The sequence below is a fragment of the Gavia stellata genome, chromosome 32, assembly GCF_030936135.1.
Source record: "Gavia stellata isolate bGavSte3 chromosome 32, bGavSte3.hap2, whole genome shotgun sequence".
NCBI lineage: Eukaryota > Metazoa > Chordata > Aves > Gaviiformes > Gaviidae > Gavia > Gavia stellata.
Genome location: NC_082625.1, coordinates 6,331,996 through 6,351,616, shown reverse-complemented (window position 1 = coordinate 6,351,616; position 19,621 = coordinate 6,331,996). Strand labels below are relative to the sequence as shown.

At 40.7% G+C, this 19,621-nt stretch overlaps 1 protein-coding gene across 1 annotated transcript in view; it reads right to left on the bottom strand.

Moving 5' to 3' along the window:
* Positions 1–380: 380 nt before the first annotated feature.
* The window catches only part of LMNB2 (lamin B2), a 37,616-nt gene continuing 18,375 nt past the window's right edge, over positions 381–19,621 (bottom strand). The window contains exons 3-12 of the mRNA XM_059831684.1: positions 14,265–14,421; positions 13,475–13,600; positions 10,839–11,009; positions 6,208–6,333; positions 5,788–6,008; positions 4,904–5,195; positions 4,243–4,350; positions 3,247–3,366; positions 1,704–1,805; positions 381–482 (exon numbers count right to left, since the gene is read on the bottom strand). Of these exons, the coding sequence (XP_059687667.1) occupies positions 441–482; positions 1,704–1,805; positions 3,247–3,366; positions 4,243–4,350; positions 4,904–5,195; positions 5,788–6,008; positions 6,208–6,333; positions 10,839–11,009; positions 13,475–13,600; positions 14,265–14,421 (1,465 nt within the window). The 3' untranslated portion in view covers positions 381–440. The remainder of the gene's footprint in view (positions 483–1,703; positions 1,806–3,246; positions 3,367–4,242; positions 4,351–4,903; positions 5,196–5,787; positions 6,009–6,207; positions 6,334–10,838; positions 11,010–13,474; positions 13,601–14,264; positions 14,422–19,621) is intronic.

Below are 19,621 nucleotides of genomic sequence, written 5' to 3'. Positions count from 1 at the left end.
GAATCTCTCCTGGGGCCCTGCAGATGAACATTTTCTTACAATTTTTTTTTTTTTACTTAGTTAGTTATCCTGGTTACATATGCAATTATAGATTTACCATACACTCAAGGAGTCTCATCCCGTTTTAGCTAAAGATTTCTTTTCTGCTGCAGATTTGTACACAAGACTTCAAACTCTGTATGGGGAAAAATGTTGTATTCCAATATAGTGTTTCAACAAAGAGGGAAAAATAAAGAAATCTATTAAAAATTCTGGCAGTTTTGTTCAGTAAAGGTTTTTTTTGAATTTTTTTTATAAAAATGTACCAAGGAGTAAACTTTAAAGAAATCAGATGATGCATATAAAAATAGTTTTCAGTGGCTCTGGAGGGAAAAAGAATAGCAAAAATAAAAGGAAGTAAATGAAAAAAATTAGCAAATAAGAGTTTCTTTTTTCTTTCTTCACATCACTGAGCATCCTCTAGAGGTGGTTCTGGGATCCCCCTAAAATAAGACAGACATAGGTGAACTCAATTCTTACTAGCTTGTAAGCTTAGACTCTGGTTTATCATCTCAGTTGTTAAAAACATTTTTTTTTTTGTAGTTGAGTTATATTCAGGGAACACCACAACTCTAGAGAAAGCATAGCACACGTCACAGTCCACTGCCAGGATTAAGACACTGCTACGCTGGTTGTGGTTTTCTACGATGGATTGATTGGTTAATCTCCATACTTTCAACACTGATACAGATGACAAATGAAAATTGTGATGTCATTAGCTTTAGAACAGGAAGTTCCTTCCCTTATTTCAAATTATGTTTCCATTTAAGAGAAATCTATGCTGCATAGCTGCTTTTTTAGATTAAAAAAAAAATTTCAGTTGCTTTATACTACAAATACACTGCTCAATCTCCTGGAGACCAAAAAAGCTTTCAGAACTCAACTTCAAACCTGCACAGAATGAGTTCTTTGTGAAAAGAGCTACTAATGGCCACTGATCAGGAGAACAAATCGCTTGAGTTTGAAATAAATTTAAAATATTTTCCGGTATCACCTGTATGAAGTATCTTTCTCCTTTTCACTCAGCTGACTGCTGGTCAGTTATTTCACAGTACTTAACTAAGGGTTATGAAAACATACATGTGGTATTACTAAGAAAAAACACTTTTATTTCAGATGTAACAGGTATATACTATCAGAAAATAAACCAATAAGCTGAAGCTTGCAGCAACAGGACTCCCCCTTTCCTGGTTTTTAGTGGTTATATTTCCCCAATGGTTATATTCTGCTTACAGAAAGATTACCACAAACTGTTTTTTTATACAGAAGCAAATACTGGAATGGGAGGAACACTGACTGCTAAAACTAATCTTACTAACCCTAAAAATAGTCTACGTCATTGCAATGCTGTTAATCTGTGATCTCTCACATACTTCCATAGATACCCTAGCATCCTGACCTGACATTAACCACTGCTTGAGCTGTGCCATGATTGATTCAAGCAGCAACTCCTGGAAGAATCGCTCGCATTATACTCTCTCTGTGCATTGTAGTAATGCTGCAGGGTTGCAAGCCATTCTGAGATCATCCTCTGCAAGCATCCATTGGAAAACAGGACCAGGAAGCTCAGAGCTGGCAAAAGTTGAAGGAACACCCCTAAATCTTATGCCTGATTAATCCAACCAACAAGGCACAAGTTAAACATCTGGTCTGCATCTTATTACCTGTTGGTTGAAAAGGTCTTCCTCTCCAAACTCTGCTTCATCCTCTTCCTCTTCATTCTCTCGCACTACTACTGATTTAGTAACACTTCTCACTGCAACCTCCTACACAAAATGACAGATAAGGAGATGGCCAGTAGTCTGTATCGATCTCTTAAGTTTTTGCTATACCATCAATATAATACCCCTATTAAATTTTGGAGGGTTTAAAGCATCTTGCCCTAGATTTAACATGAGCTATGCAAGCAAATACTGGTAATATCATGCAAACCACAACAACATTCCTATTTCGATCCACTAAAAGGTATGGTAAAGTAATTTAGCTTCAGGAATTTTTTTTCATTACCTAGGGATTTGAGAGGAAGCAGCCACGTTTCAGGTGGTCGTTACTCAGTTTTATACAAGCTCATAGCACACCCAGCTAGGAGCTGTCTGAGACATACTGCAATGTGAGAAACTGAAGTTTCTCAGTATGATTACACAGCATTAAGAATATTGCTAATTTCTACTAAATATTCTATATCAATTGCATATATCAGTTATCAGGAAGGTCTTCCAAACCAGGCACTAAAAAGAATTCTAAAACCCCAGAAAGCTTCCTTTATTACTAAATTATTTTTAACACTTCTTAGTAGCAAGAAATTCTTGTACTCTTGCACCCTTGAAATCATAGGTGCAAATTTCTACTTGTGGAAAAAGTTGCCTTAAACATACACTTCTAAGCAGAGATACTAAAGATAATCACAGTGGGAACAGACATGGATTTGAAATTTTTTCAGATACTCGTTTAACCATTTCTATTTGAATACTAAGCCAGTTAGCTTTCTATTTGTACAAATGACCCTCTCGCCTACCTTGTCCTGTGCTGCTGTGCCTGCACAAAGTGCTTCCACAGAATTGCCAGCAAGAAAGGCAGCACGAAAACTGATACAACTGTGGTCTGTTTCACTTTCCTATTTCTATCAGATCACTGGGATAAGGGCACATTTATGAGTAACAGCCAAAGCACGATCCTCCCTTGCAGGAGTCTTCTGCAAGGATGGTTTTAAAAAAATCAGTTGTGGGCAAATGTAGGACAATGCAGGATACACAGGAATTTATGCCAAATGAAAACTTCTGGTATACTTCCAACATTGAAAGGACAGCTATCTTCCTACATTAATATTTACATTGCACCCCAGAATATTGTAGGTTCTATATACTGTAACTTTGAATGGCTGGCAATACTTTTTTTTTTTTGATGTCTCTTCTGAAAATATATACTTAAATTCCAAACAAATTCTTTACTATCAGGGTGTTTTTCTAGAATAGGGAAAAAAGTCTATGGATGTAATCAGGATGATGATCACCGTTTTCCAAAATTTCCAAAAAATCTCAGAGATACGTACAGATATTTAATTATTTCATTGTTATAAACTGTCTTATTTTAGAAGACAACAGGGGAGATCTTAAACCCAGGATTTTGTCATCGTCGCCCCTGCCTCCCCCAATTAAAGAGTTTGGGAGGTAACCCAGCCCACAGCTTTTTTCTACAGACACAGCCTACCTCTCCTTCAGAGTTTACGAGGTATGTGCGGATGTTTCCTCCAGTGCCCCAGCTGCCTTGATTCTTCCACACGAGAACAGATGGGGGGCTATGAGATACACCTGCATCTGCACCCCAAATCTAGTGAGAAAGACATTCTGTAATTATCTATTTATGCACATTTTACTTTTAAATATACAGAATCCCCTAATTCTCCTACTTCTCTCTACATACCAGTTTTGTTTCTGAATTCCAATGGCAGTTTTACCCTACTTTTACCTACAGCATTACTTGTAGTAAGATACTATTCTCAGTCTACAACAAAAAGTAACACTAGCCATAAAAAAAAAGAGAAAAAATTATCTAATGTTGCAGCCATCAATTCTTTTCTGAATATATAAATTTCTCCTACCACTGTCTCAATGACTATACTGTATGTAGCCAAGACATAAAATGCAGCTTGTAGTATATCAATTTAATCTTTTATATGTATCTGAGCAATTGATACTTAAGTAGAAATAGCTGGAACTGATTAAAAAGAAAGCCATTTTTTTCTTCTGAAAGAACATCTGTTGCAGACTGAAAATAAAATAAAAAAATATGGAAAAGCAGCTGTTCTACTACAGTTAAGGCTGAGAACATCTAGTCTTAAACATAACTAAAGTCTACTAGACTGAATGAATGCTCTGAAATGTTCCTATTTCATTAAGAGGTTGAGCAGGATTAGTGTTCCAAACCTGGGCAAAGGTGTTTGAAAACAAACAGCCCTTGACCTGCTCTCCAAAATACCTTTTTCTTCAACATTCTCTGTGCCCAAAATGGCCTTAAATACTGAAATGCTAATATAGAAATTCAATTTCTGTTCTGCATTTTTATAACTGAAATCCTGCTCCTCTAAAGTGACATCCACAAAACCGGAAGTTATACATCAAATCAGGCTGTAACAAACGTCAGATTTACAACTGCCACAGCATCAACAAAAGAATATGTTGTTGACATACTGTAAGTATAACTTACGGTTACAGTCTGCCCAGCTCTGAGGACATACTTCGGAGTAAATTTGTAAGCAATTTCTTCTCCATCTCCAATTTGTCTTTTCAGTCTCCAGTTACCCAAAGACTGATCCTAATAGAGAGAGTCATAAGGTTATTTAGGATGAGCAAAACAGAGAAAACAGGCATCAGAGCTTTCTCTAGGTCTCTTTGTTATCAAAATAATGTGAATATAAATTTATTTGCATGGTTGTTAGACAACTGCATTCTAACTTGAAAGTATTTTACTATACCCACTAATAGTGTAAATCCCATAAGGTCATTCAGCAAAATTTAACATGAATGTTTAAATGAAAACTAACTTAACATGAAAAATTTAAATGAACAACATTTCACACAAAAAAGTTCTGCTAGAGCCAGCAAGGCTATTTACATGAGCAAGGTACCAGCACACATGTTTAGACATTTGGGACACAAACCATATTCTCTTTCTGCAGCAAACATTACGCTTGTGCTAGCACACTGTAACGTTCAAGTTTCAAATGCCCCATTAATTATTGCAGGATGCTGCACCTTGACATGTTGCTCCTGCTCCCCAAGTGACTCCACCTACTTGTGCTACAAAAGGCTGTGTAACATTTCAATTTAGCTCCTCCTCCTTGTTTTCTAGTTCTGCTGACACTCACCTTCTCAGAGTTGTTCTTCAGTTGAACGTATTTGCCCTCCAGGTCTATCTCTTCTATGCTGATACTTCCTGTAGCTGAAGCTTGCTGGGACATTTGGAAGCTACTGCTACTACTGCTGCCGCTAATACTTCCAGTGCCGATTCCACTTGTTCCGCTGCCTGAAAGCTCCTCTGCTTCAATACGTTTTCTCTTGCCTCGGGAAGAGCGAATAAGTGAAGTACTGCTACTGCTGCTGCTGGAGGTAGCCCGAGAGACTGTAACACGGGAGGAGGGACTTGGGGAGAGCTTCAACCTTAACACAATGAAGCAAGCATTTTAATTAACTCATCCAGGGAACTACACACAAAGCAATAATGCTACAATATACTCAGTAACCAGAGTGTAATATGCCCCAAGGCTGAAAGCAGCCTTACTGCGTGTGCAGGAGAACTGCATAGAAGAGAAGGAGGGGCTATCCATCCCTGAGAAATTTTCTGGTAGCATGATTATGTGACATGGAAAGCAGTGCTAATGAAAGCGACACAGATCACTTAACCCTCCCCTCCAATGTATCTACTACCAAACACATTATTCTTGGGCCACATAATTTAATAACAGGAAAACACAGAAGTATAAGCACTTAAATAAAAAGAGGAGATGAATGTCAAGCACAGATGATATAGTCCACCCTACTCTGAGACCATCATAAAAACCAAAATAAAATAAAGACGGTGTTCAGACAAGAAGACTTGCAAGTGTTCCATGCAACACATTGTGGTGTGAAGCCAGTATGACTTCAGTGAAACAGAATCTGGGCATTCCTGCTCAGATGGTAAAAAAATAAGCATAAGAAATTAAAATAACACCTGCTAGTCCTAAGAAAAGAATGTGGAATCTGTACGTACCTTTCCTCTTCTCCTTCCAGGAGTTTTCGGTAAGCACTGATCTCCATGTCCAGTGCTAATTTAACATCAAGCAGTTCCTGGTACTCTGTAAGCTGCAGCTGCATCTGGTCCCTCATTTCTGTCATTTCCCTCTCCTTTGCATCTAGCATCTTCCTAAACTTTTCCCGCTCACCAGCCATCATTTCCTCCAATTCATGAATGCGATCTTCTGCTGCACTAGCCTAGGTAGACAGCGCAATGGAAAACCCAGTTGGCATCTATGTCGGTACAGTAAAAATGTTAAACATTCATCTGCCTCCCAAATGAACATAACAGATTTCTCTCCGTAAAATTCAGAAAATATGAAGGGACAGAAATGTTAATAAATCCAAACAATACAGTGCTCTGTATTAGAGGTGAAAGCAAATTTAGTCCCTTTACCTGTTTCTGAAGGCCAGAAAGCTGGTAGCTGAGAGCTTCTATTCTCATGCGAGCCTCCTTCAACTCCTCTCGAGCTGCACCAGCAGCTTTGTCATTTTGGTCAGAGGACAGTTTGGCATTCTCCAGCTGGAAGGCAAGTTTTATACATGTCACTTATATTGAGTTAGATATCCTGAAAATATCCTTTTGCTAAAAAAATAGAAGCTATTTAATCTTAAATGATTTTAAATGGAAATCTGGTAAGTTTATGATAAGAATTGCATAATATTAAGGAAATGCCCTAAGGACCAGAAAAATCTATTTCAGTCCTATTCCTATAGGATTTGCTTATGCTATTGAAAAAAAAATAGTCTATTAGCCCTTCCATTATACAAGCAGCCTTAGAGTTTCCAAAAACTGAGGTTCACGTGACCACACACACTATCTGCCTGTTTGTCCTAAGAACAATCATACTGGGTCAGAGCAAAGTTCACGTTCTGGTCTACAGTTCCCTGGATGCCCAGGGACTAAGCTCAATAAAATATTCCATGGGTATTATGTCTCAGCTGGCCGTTTGCAACTCAGGGACTTCCCAAGGCAGAGACAGTATTTTGATGCTTACTATCTCTCAGAGGATTTTTCAGGCAGGAATTTGTCTCTGCTTTTAGAATTTATGGGGCAAGGAGTTTAGCTATATATTAATGAAGAACAACCTTCTTTTGTTTCTTCCAAATCTGCCACTGGACAGCTCATTCACCTTCTCCGTGCTATTTATCCTTTTACAGACATCCATTGCATCTTCCCCTTCTCTCAGCTCATCTCTTTTCCCAGGTGAAGTTTTATTTCAAACTTCCCTCATGCAGGACCTGTTTCATACTCTAAATTGTCTTTGTCAGTCTTCTCTGTATTACTCTGTACTATGTTTTCAAGAAGGACTGAAACTACCCCACAGCGCTCCAGATGACATCCTGCCCCAGAGGCAAAACAATGCTGTTGGTTGTATTCTGTTTCCCTAACAGTTGCCAACATTCAATTTGTTTTTAGTTTTGTTAAGTTCACCTAGTGAACAAGCTTCAGTTCTAGTGGCTAATTTTAACCAAATCTGAGAGAGCAAAGGAGCTCAAAGCTTTTACGTGATAAGTTTCATCAAAGTAAGATAGCTAGAAAAAGCATCCTTTTCAAGCCTTGCAGCTGGAGTTCAACAATTCTGCTACACACCATGGAATCCGCCCAGGAGCTAAACTGCCCCAATTCTAGGAACAGTTACAAGCAGAACATGTTCTTTAGCCACACAGCACAAAGCTTTATAAAATCAACCTTCTTTAGCTGTGCTGTTCACAGGGTTCTGAGTAGGGAAGAAAACACACATAGAGCCTTCTTTAGGCTAAGGGTTTTGAAGGAACTTCAAGTCAAATATATACTCCATCACTTCTTGTACCGTTTAAAATTAAAAATTACTTGAATGCTGACAACGATTCACTTCCTTACAGTTATGCTGGCATAGTGCCAAATCCTCAGATTTAGGATTTCTATTGCTTATTATCAAGGATCATGGTCAGAGGAAGAAGTGAGCTTTTACTCAAGACCCTCTCACCCTGGAGAAGTTCAGTAGCTAAACTTAACAATCCGCTTTGACGTCATATTCCTTAACAGCTCAGTCTCTCTCTGAACAGGGACACATCTTTATCCAGAAATCCACAAAATTAAGTTCACTAAGCTAAGCCTGTTTTTTCCTTCACATTCCAACTTCATCCATAACAACAACCATCTTCTATGTGATGGAAAAAAAGCTTAATCTGTTCATCCCCCTGTTCAAATCTTGTCACTTTTTCATTCTCTAAGTCTGTATTTTGCACCTTTTTTTTTCCCCCCTGCTAAGCATCTTCTACGCTGGATCTTCTTCAGACTGTGACAAGTCAATACAAATATCTCATTGTATAAAAACATCATATGTTCCTAACTTCCGTGAATAATGCCAAGACTGGTAACTGTACTTAATTTTTAGTATCTATTATTGTGAATGTAGTATCTACAGTATTGTTGCTGCTGTAAGCAATAGTTAAATACTTGTAGATCAATGTTTCTCAAACTGTGAATCATCAAACCAAAGAACTCAAAGGGAGTCTCAGTGAAGGGTGGGGGAGAACAATGTTAGCAGCACCGTAACTTCTCCACCGCAAGAGAATTAGAAGTGGCTGTAATTATTGGCAAGTATTTTCAATAACCAGAAAACTGGCAGCTGCCCAATTCCTTCAGGTAGGGCAATGAATATTAAAAAAACCAAACCAAACCTGTAACAAGCAACTGTAGCAGTAACAAAGCTGCTACTCCTCCCCTGTCCTCAGTGCTGGATAAACTGGGATTTGCTAACTCAGGATTTGCACATGTGTGACAGATACACTTGACCCCTAGCTGTACTTTGGTTCAGGCTGACTAAGGAGCGACAGGCCTCACACATCCTTAGGGTGGAGTTGCAAGCTGGAAAGCCCCTGGCTCACGTACAAGGGAGAGAAGGTGTCTTGAAAAATATTTCAAAAGGTGGTTTCAAAACCCAAAAGTGCAAGGTAACCAAAGCACAGAACAAGATACTAGAGCTAAAACAAAAGATGTCTATCTTGTCTACACTATTAACTAGCAGCCAACTCTTTATCCTATAAATATTTCCAGCAAGATGGGCCCAATTTGAGCTCTCCCTGACTTGCAGCCGGACTGCGCGCCAGGTGACTCTCCTCCTGAGAATGGACACCTCTCAAGGTTAGAGATTCCTTACCTGAGACTAAGACACTCTTCCTTGCCCAAGGCGGAGAGATCCCTTACCCGAAACAGATCCTCCATAAGTCACAGATAGCATGCTGAATTAATACTATGAAACATTATTAATCCATGTAGCTACTCAATATTGTTATAAACATTGTATGGATAATTCCATTAGACATAAACCGTTGACCAAGTCTGAGACTAAGATTGGATTCAGCCACACCTAGGCTCCAAAAGGAGTTCAGAAAGCAAGGAGGTCCACTCTGAACCTTGTGACTCAATGGGAAGGTTCTCCTTACTCTTTGCATCTCTGGTCTCTGTGTGAATCATTCTAACTCAATTTTCCTTTGTATGTTCCTTCCATGCAGTAATTAGTAAGGTGAACCTTGCCATCAAAGTTACTGAACCTTGTCAAACCACTGTTAAAACCTAATTAAATTCCATCAAACTTATTGAACTCTGTCAAAATATTATTTTACCTCAATAAAACCTATTGCTGCTTCTCTCTTTTGAGTGAGGTGCATTCCACTCATCCACAACAACAGGCAGATAGACCAGAGGAGTGCAAATATTTTTAAGTCTAAGAAGCATTCTCCTGGATTAAATTACTCCTATGTTCACATTTCCCCTCTACTCTGCTCTGGTGAGACCCCACCTAGAGTACTGCATCCAGCTCTGGAGTCCTCAGTACAAGACAGACATAGACCTGTTGGAGCAGGTCCAGAGGAGCGCCACAAAAATTATCAGAGGGATGGGAACACCTCTCCTATGAGGCGAAGAGAAGGCTCCAGGGAGACCCTACTGCAGCCTTTCAACAGTTAAAGGGGGATTATAAGAAAGACAGGGACAGGCTTTTTAGTAGGGCCTGTTGCGATAGGACAAGGGGTAATTGTTTTAAACTAAAAAAGGGGAGATTCAGACTAGATACAAGGAAGAAATTTTTTTACGATGAGGGTGGTGAAACACTGGCACAGGTTGCCCAGAGAGGTGGTAGGTGCCCCATCCCTGGAAACATTCAAGGTCAGGTTGGACGGGGCTCTGAGCAACCTGATCTAGTTGAAGATGTCCCTGCTCACTGCAGGGGGGCTGGACTGGATGACCTTTAAAGGTCCCTTCCAGCCCAAACCATTCTATGATTTCCAGTTTGTATACCATGGTTTTCATCACCAAAGCTGGTCAAAGAAGGTCCAATACCTTGCCTGAAGTTTCCCCGCCACCAATGAAACCACTGCATCTACTAATTTTCCAATCCAGAGCTAACTTAGAGCATTGAAACGTGATAAGGTGTACACACATTTAAAAGAGTATTGGGGCTAGTAAGAACATTGCAAGGGCCACAGTAAGCGTGAAGTGACAACGCAACCTTAGACATGGAGCCCCTCTCAGTATGTCTATATTAGTTTGCAAGCTCACCGCATCGAGGCAAAAGCCTGTATTGAAATGCAGCCATTCCCCAAGCTCTCCAACCCATCCCTCCAGGTATTCGTCTTCTTAGAGCCAACATATTGCAAGTCTCCTCCACCACCTCCATTTTGGAGGAAGAACTGGATCCACTGACATCAAGAAAAAAGCCCTTATAGCAGAAGACATTGTCTAATCAGCTATTGCATGACATCCACTATTCCCATTGTGTCCTCCGCAGTGACCAACAGTTCCATGTGTCTTCTCACAAGCTGGCCTTTCTTGACTAAAGCTATTCCTCGCTATTACCTCTGGCTATAACCTCCCTGGAAATGAATCTGTGCATAAGCACCAGAGGAGGCATTTCAGCAGTGGGACAAAGCTTCTTCAAATTATAACGATTTGTCTCCTTAAAGACAGTAGGGCTGACGGAAATGGTTTTATCTCACCAACTGGACTTCCTGTCAGACAGTGCTGTGGATAGCAGGAGTTACCTTAGCCTGATAGGTCTGCTCAAGCTCCATTTTGTACAGTTTGACTTGTTCATCATGTTGATTTCGCAGATCCTCCAGGGCCTGAGTCATTTTGGATTCATACTCCTGTTGGCGACTAGTGTCCACCTCGACCAAACGATGTTCATGTCGTTTTCTTGTTTCCCTGATTTCCTACACACACACAAAAAATGGGAACAAATACCCACATTAGGGCAAACAGTACACCAATTACATTCGGACAACAATTAACTGTTTCAGTACTAATTATTTAGTATATAGGAGCTATAGTGCTAAAGGCATTTAAGCCTAAGAATTGCTGCATGTACTAACAAATGCAAGTCACCGTTCTCATCTGGAAGGATATAATTCTTAGAAGTGATCTGACTTCAAAACAGGTTTAAAAAATTCATATACAATTTAAGTAAGGAGCTGTTTTATGCTACAAAAGTCAAAATGGGGGAAGGGGTGAGAAGAAAACATGTATATTCACATAGAAAAGAGAGATTCCATGTGCTGCACTACAAACCCTTTCCTTCTCAATATACATGCCCACATTACAATAGCAGTCTACAAGGAGTCAGATAAAAATGAACACTTTTTGCGACCATGACATATATTGAAAAAATAATCATTATAAAGAAAAACTGCATCTTCAAATTTCGCTTTTAAGCACATGCAGATCTTCTCCCTTTTTCTATATACTACTCTACTCATTAGATTTTGATTACATTAGTAATAAAGCAGCAATGCAAGCAATCCTGAAGACATAAATATATTTTTTCTGGTCAGAGTTTGTACTAAGAAATTTTCATTTTTAGAGAAATATTAGTTCTGTGTGCCTAGAACACTGTTCCCAAACTAGTGAGGTAAGACTTACTCATGCACTTATTCATGTTGAGCTCTGCAGAGACCTGGCCAGGCCTGAATGCGTGGTATAAGAAAGAAACAATTTCTCCCTTCAGGGTAGTACAAACAACAAGGGAGTGGTTCTGAGCATTGAAGGTAGTAGCAGGGCCGTGAGAAGGAACAGCAGGCAAGTGAAGCAAGGCTCACTTTGCATGCCTAAACTGGAGTCATAGCAGGCTAACACAAATTCAGAGCAACTTTACACGTTGTTTTGCAGAAATGCTCTACATCTAAAAACAGACTCTTAGAAACATGCCGTTCTACTCACAGCAATGTGTCCTGATGTGATCTGGAGGAAGCTTTCCCTTCTGTGGTGAATTTTTATGCCAAGAAAACCAGCAAGCAGTAGTCTCTCAGTAACTGCAGGCAATGACCCGTCGGAGGCCACAAAAGTATCATGGAGGACTACAAAGTATCAGGTGAAGGGCTGAGCTGATCTAGCAGTTCAACAGCACTAAAATAAGCAGGCTTCACTGGCCACACTCCCAATCATGACGCTCTAACTCTAACGGAACTTTGGACCCTTCACTGAACCAAATGAATTCACTAACCTAAAGGAAACCAATTCCTTTTTTATTTCGTTGTTGAATTGGTCCATACAAGGATCAAAGAGCTCCAGGGATGGCTAAAGGAACACTCCCACTTCAGCATGGCAAGCTTTAAGATTAGCTTCTGCCATCTCATTTAGCTTCACCTTTAGACAGTAGCAACACAATTCTCTTCAGGAAGCAAAGTTATTATAAGGCCCTACAACCAAGCAAGGGTCTGTCATTGCAGTCGCATGCAGCAATCCAGCTACTCCAGGGCATGGAAGTGAGACAATGGTCAGTACAACTCAGGGTGATCTGCCTGGTTGGTTTCTTTGCCCTGCTCCAGCCCCTGTCCTTAGCCACACAGTCCTGCCCCATCCCTTAATCCAGTCTGGGCACTCATTTGATTCCACGGTAAGACATAACTCCGCCACTAAGCTATCAAAAACAAAACTCAATCAAAAAGCCTTAAGTATTTTACTAGTTAATCAGGCTGAAATGGTTTGGTGCATGGTCAGCCAAACATCACAACTAGCATAGGCGAGATGAAGGGGAGGAGCATGTGGCAATTGCTCAGCAACCACTAATTGAATGAGCTTGCAGAAGAATCAAAGATCAGGGTTGGTTTTCACAAGATGGAATAAACTGACATAACACTTTGCATCTGGTACAGAGAGGTCATGCTTCCCTTTCCCAGTCCCGCAATCCCCACCTCTGCATTCCCACTATTTACTTTATAAAAACTCTAGTCCTCACTAGAACCACTGTGAGCCAACTCAACTCACTAAAAAGGCAGAACACTACCCCTGCAGAAAGCAGGGTAATTGCATACTGTTCTCGTCAATGAAAAGAGATTGTAGTCAGCTCCAACAGCCACCAAAGCTGGTGCAAGTAAGGAGCAGGGCCATGCAACCAGGTCCAGAGAGAGGGAACAAGACTTTCCCTTTCCCACAGCAGTCAACTGCTACACTAGCTCACCTGCCCGTGGAACAATACCCTCGTCACTTGGCTCTCATGCCAGCTCCAACACTGATTTACCAAGTAATTCTTGCAAAACCTTTAACTATTTTATTACTCAACCCATTTATAGCAAGGATAATACTGATCTTCCCTGCCTGGACTAGTTAGCAATTGCTTAGTCAGTTTGAATAAAAGCTACATAAACTTCAGACTATGATGAGATTACTAGGTTGATAATACCTCCTCAAAAACATTCTTCCTGAAATCCAGATCCTCTTGCAAGCTCTGGCACCGATTCTCCAGGTCCACACGCATGAGTGTCTCCTTCTCCAACTGCTTCTTAGCCACAGCATGACCATCTTCAGCCTAGTAAAGAATTTTAAAGGTAAAGATTTAATTTTGGATCCCTATTTTCCATCTCCATAATCCCTTTATGGTCTTCATTTGACATCTTTGGACCGATTATTCACAACAACAAATCTAACATCAAGCCACTGATTTTAAAAAAAAAAAAACAACAAAAAAGAAAGAGTGTGTGTGTGTGCTTATGAATATTTAAGACAAGCTTTCATGTTTGTATACCAGTTATTTAAAAGGTAGTATTATTTCAATACAGTGTGATAATGGAGCTGAGGATTATTAATTCCTCAAGCACAACATGTTGCATGTTCTTTTTCTTGAGAGGCCCAGTAGTCCCGCTGGGTACTCCAGCATAAGTTTAAAATTATACAGGACCTTACAAAGGACAACATTTAGTAATCTGATATCTCACAAATATAGAAACACTTACCAGAAATTCTTACATAAAAGCTTTTGACTAGCAAAATTTCTAAAACATCATGTTGCTTTGGTTGTTTTACAGAGATTTCTTACTATTTAGTTTTATATCCAAGAGGGGCAGGCAAAGGTTCAGCAGAAAGCGAGCTGGATCAGTGATGTTCAGACTATAAACTAACTGCAAAGAAAAATAACAAATTTTACAACACACAGTCTCTCCTGTGCTAAAGCAAGGAAGCATTCACTGCCATACCTTAGCAAGTTGGGCACGCAAATCGGCCACCTCTGCTTCCAGACTGCGTTTCTCATTCAGGACAGTATTGAGTTCTGCTTCACTTCTGTGGAACAGCACTTCAAGATCCTTAATGCGACCCTGAGCCACAGACAAATCTGCATCTTTCTTCTTGTAGCTGAAAAAACAAAAGTTAATTATATTTATACGTGGGTGCACACACATCTTGAGCATGTCTTGGTTACAACTACAGCTATTTTGTTATTATACATGTTTTATTAGGATTAGTGTACCACTAGGTGGCTTCTAGAGTAACCGGCAAATGCAGCTAATAAAAGTAATCATAAACACCTCTTAACACTCACAGCTTGTACTAATGTGTTGTAAATGCATTGCCTAAAAAAGAACATATGTCATGGGCAGGCAAGGGAAAAACAAGAAGGCAACTCTGACAGCTAAGAGATAAAGCTGCTTTACACACAAGGTGTAAAGTGTATTTTTTCATCTCACTGCTGTAACAGCACATTTAATTGCTGAGATCTATCACTTTGGTCTGCAGCCCCAGAGAAGCAGAGCGCATGCATCTCCCAAAGAGGCCCGTGAGCATTCCCAGTGTTTTGTACTTGATGTGGCCAAGCCCATTCCCTAGGATGTATTCCCAACACAAAGTAGTAAAGTAATCCACTATGGAAATGTGGTCACCTTTCAGTAATCAACCAGTATTTCTTCAGCAGTATTCATCACGAGCAAAGCAACTCTGGTCACTTTAAATATGATTATTTGAGCTGTTACATCCAAGTCACAGAAATCATTGAGGTCATCTTCCTCCTGCCCACCAAGTATTTGTCTACCTTTTCTTCTAACACTGACTTTCTGCAGCTTCTCTAGGTGTGTGGCGTTATGTTATTAAAAACCCATTTTCTTATGTGAAGTAATCCTTCCTTGCTGCAGTTTAAGCTCGCTATTCTAGTCTCACACCACTAAGAATGCAGGGAACAGCTTTTTGTCTTTTTCTCGTAAGCCATCTTAAAAATTAATTTTCCTCCTTACCTTTCCTCAAACTTCTCTTCTATAGATCTGTAGTTTTCAGCCTGTGGTCAGTGAGCTGCTTTTAAGGGCCCACAGAAATAACTTTGAAGAGGAGTCCTACTACCTATAGGCTTTAGAAGCTCTGTATTTGGTCTGCGACTCCAAACATGGAAAAAACATTATGTTTACAAAGGAAAAAAAAAAAGCTGAAAACCACTGCTTTAGATTATACAAACCTTGCTTCCCCAGCCCAAATCCTGAGTCTTGGTTCCCAAACTTCTGATCACTTGTGCTGTCCTCTTGAATTTCTAATTTGCTCATAACTCTAACAAAATGCAATGCTCAGAATTATTTTACAAAAATCCTGCTTTACGGGGTATTGGTGTGCCCTACAGGCAGTATTTCTTTACATGCTTCAGCATGACATGCATCTTTTTCTAACTACAGAATAAATCGACCCACTTATTTTGTGATATGCTGTAGCTACGAGGCTCATGTGTTCTCCTTGGTGTAGATCTCTGAGTTTGTTTTCATTTAACTGTAACCAATTTTTCTTAATCATTGGTCCAATCTGTCACTGTGAATCCTGTTCTGCAACATATGTGCAGTGTCTTCAAGCTCAGCAACTTGCAGGATGCATATAGACAAAACATGACTTCTTATTGAAAAATAGTTATTTAGCAGCAACCAGAAAGTCTTCAAAATAGACTCTCCAGACACATGCCCCTGCATCACGTGTGTCACATAGTAAAACAAGCCACGGTGCATGTGTCACAGACAATCAGGTCTGGAAACCTTCTGTCTGTGCAGTACCTAAAGGGCAAGTGCCACTTCACACTGAGTATGAACAGCAGTGTATGCTTACACAGCCCATAGCTTCCTCTCACCTGCAGAAGCCAGGCAGCATGCAAGTATTCCCAGGGAGATGGGAATGAACAGGAGTGTTCAATGTACAGCTTGACAAAGCACCACAAAGCATTCCTGACAGTGGTAAGTACTTCTGCTCCTTCATAAGCGCTGCCACTGGAAGGCACTCCAAGCTGCTTTCATTCAAATTTTTATTTGCATTTCTAATTTCAGACTGGTTTATTGTCTTCATGCAAAAAATTGACGGAAGGCTTTACAAAGGTGCAACCTGCTTTTGGGGGTCTTTGAGATGCCTGGAAGTTACAAACTGCAGTCGATGTGTCTCTTGAGATGTGCCAATGTTCTTTGAAGGACACCAGGTTAGGGTAACCCTCTAGAGCTCGTTTTTCCAGAAAGCAGCCAAGTTTGCTCAAGGGAAATATTTCAGTGATCGTACAGGGTAGCAGGCAGAGGAAGCCACAGCAAGACAGTCGCACAGCTCAGAGCTGGGAGCTTGCAGCTCAAGCAGGAAAACTACTAAAAGGAGCAGATGGATGAGGCCTACATATATCTACGTCCAGGCTTTGCTTGACCTGGGGACCTGTGACACTGGTAAAGATATGAACAGACACTTCATCAACGTCAGAACAGGAGACTTTCCTTAACCAGGCCAAAGGTACCTCTGCTATGACTGGATGCACCCTGATCACTACACCAGGTCTGGTTCAGCAGTCTTGTGGGAGGGTGCTGTTCCACCAAAGCAAAAGTGTTGTGCATCTCACTAGTAAATTAAATGTTACCATCTATACCTCCTCCACTCATCCCATCCCTCCCTCAAGCAGTCAAAAGTTTTGTGAAGCAGCTAAAGATGTACACAAAAGCACTGGAAGCTGTTACATAACATATAGGAAAGAGCCATACTTGCTTCAGAATGATATCAGAATCTCTATACTTAGACAAATATTTTAATCCTAGATTTAAAAATACATCCCTACTCCTGATACAAATGCCTTTAAAAAGTTAAGCTATTCCTTACACCATATAAACAGTGTTAGAACATCCTGAAGATATCCAACTGCTTTATGAACCTAGTGATGAACTTGGCTCAATAGAAAAAAATTCTAAATTCATGAGTTGTGTTCAAGGTACTAATTGTACATCTATGTATCTACTGTACATGTTGTAAAATGCATAGAATCACAGAATGGTTTGGGTTGAAGGTACCTTAAAGATCATCTAGGTCCAACCCCCCTGCCATGGGCAGCGACACTTTCCACTAGACCACGTTGCTCAAAGCCCCGTCCAACCTGGCCTTGAACACTTCTAGGGAGGGGGCATCCACAACTTCTCTGGGCAACCTGTTCCAGTGCCTCACCACCCTCAAGGTAAAAAATTTCTTCCTAATACCTAATCTAAATCTACCCTCTTTCAACTTAAAGCCATTATTCCTCGTCCTATCACTACATGCCCTTGTAAAAAGTCCTGCTCCAGCTTTCTTGGAGGCCCCCTTCAGGTACTGGAAGGCTGCTAGAAGGTCTCCCCAGAGCCTTCTCTTCTCCAGGCTGAACAACCCCAACTCTCTCAGCCTGTCCTCCATACAGGAGGTGCTCCCGTGCCCTGATCGTCTTCGTGGCGCTCCTCTAGACCTGCTCGAGCAGGTCCATGTCTTTCTGATGCTGGGGGCCCAAAAGCTGAACGCAGAACTCCAGGTGGGGTCATACAAGAGCCAAGGGGGAGAATCACCGCCCTCAACCTGCTTGCCACGCTTCTTTTGATACAGCCCAGGACATGGTTGGCTTCCTGGGCCACTAGTGCACATTGCCAGCTCATATTCAGTTCTTCATCCACCAGTACCCCGAAGTCTTTCTCCACAGGGCTGCTCTCAATCCATTCTCTGTTCAGCCTGTATCCATGTTTGGGATTGCCCCAACCCAGGTGTAGGACCTTGTGCTTGGCCTTGTTGAACTTCATAAGGTTTGCATGGGCCCAGTTCTCTAGCCTGTCAAGGTCCCTCTGGATGGCATCCCTTCCCTATAGAGCATCAACCACACCACATGTGTTTTTCACATTAGAAAAAAGGTGCCTTTTTTTTCCTAAACAAGTCTCATGTTCAATTTCTTTTCAGGATGTTTCTTTCTTATTTTTCTGGCATCTTGCAACAAAAGTAAAAGCTGTAAATAATAAACATATGCGATTCTATCTACTAGTTTTCATTGCAAAACAATTGCCCTAAGCAGTGTGAAGGCCCCTACCTCAAAGTGTTTTCTGCTTCTTAATTTACATTTGAAACCTGATTGATTGTAACTTGATCGCTGATCAAAGAACACGGTAAAGGACAATTGAAATTATGTGTATTGTGAATAACACCAAAAAAAAACCCAAACCCCCACAGAAAACACCCACCACACAAAAAACTGCCTGTGTTTTTTTTTTTTTTTTTTTTTTAAATTGTTTATGACAACAATGAAGGCAATGATTGGAAAATTAAGATATTTTCCCAGAAGACCTCCCTCACAGGAAACCCTTTTAAGTTTAGTTAAGATAAGATTTGGATGCTTCAACTTAATGCCTTGGATATCTGCAACATCCACATTGTACTGGCATGTATGACAAAAAGGACCCGTGGGAGGTTCATACCATAGCAGAGGATAACTGACAATGTCTACAGCGCAAGAGACATTGATGTTCAGGCATCTGAATCCCACATGTAATATCAGGAAATCATTATTCATTTGCAAACGGAATTGAAGCATGTATGGATGCTAACATCTTAATCAACAGCTCCTCCCTATCTTCTGCAGATGAATCGATAATTTGGAACCACAACTAGTCTCACTCTGTGACAAAGCTCCCTCTACAGCATTTACAGTTGAACATTACTTAAAGTTAAACTAGACTTGAAGGCGGGGGGCGGAGCGGATAACATCAGGCTTGCCCATGACAAGCTGTGGGACAACACACCAAGGTTAGAGGGACAGTATGCCAGCAAGAGCCCTCAGCCTGTTGCTCCGAGACGCACTGGGTACACTGGAATTCTCACCGAGATGAGCCAGGGGCTCCTAAGGTAATAGGAGCCAACAGGGAAACACCAGTGCAATACCCGAAAGGAATTAAGGTGTGTTCCTCTAAGAAGGTGACACAGCCAACAACCCAGCTGAAGTGCCTCTACACCAATGCTCACAGCATGGGCAACAAACAGGAGTTGGAAGCCACCATGCTGCTAGAAAGCAATGACCTATTTGCCATTACTGAAACTTGGTGGGACAAGTCCCATGACTGGAGCGCAGCTATGGATGGCTATAGGCTGTTCAGAAGGGGCAGGCAAGGAAGGAGGGGCGGAGGGGTTGCCCTCTAAGTCAAGAAATGGATGGATTGTGAAGAGCTGTCTCTGAAGAATACCCACAAGCAGGTTGAAAGCTTATGGGTAAGAATTAGAGACTGAGGCAACAAAGGGAACCTTGTGGTTGGTGTTTACTACAGGCTGCCCAATCGAGGGGAGCCTG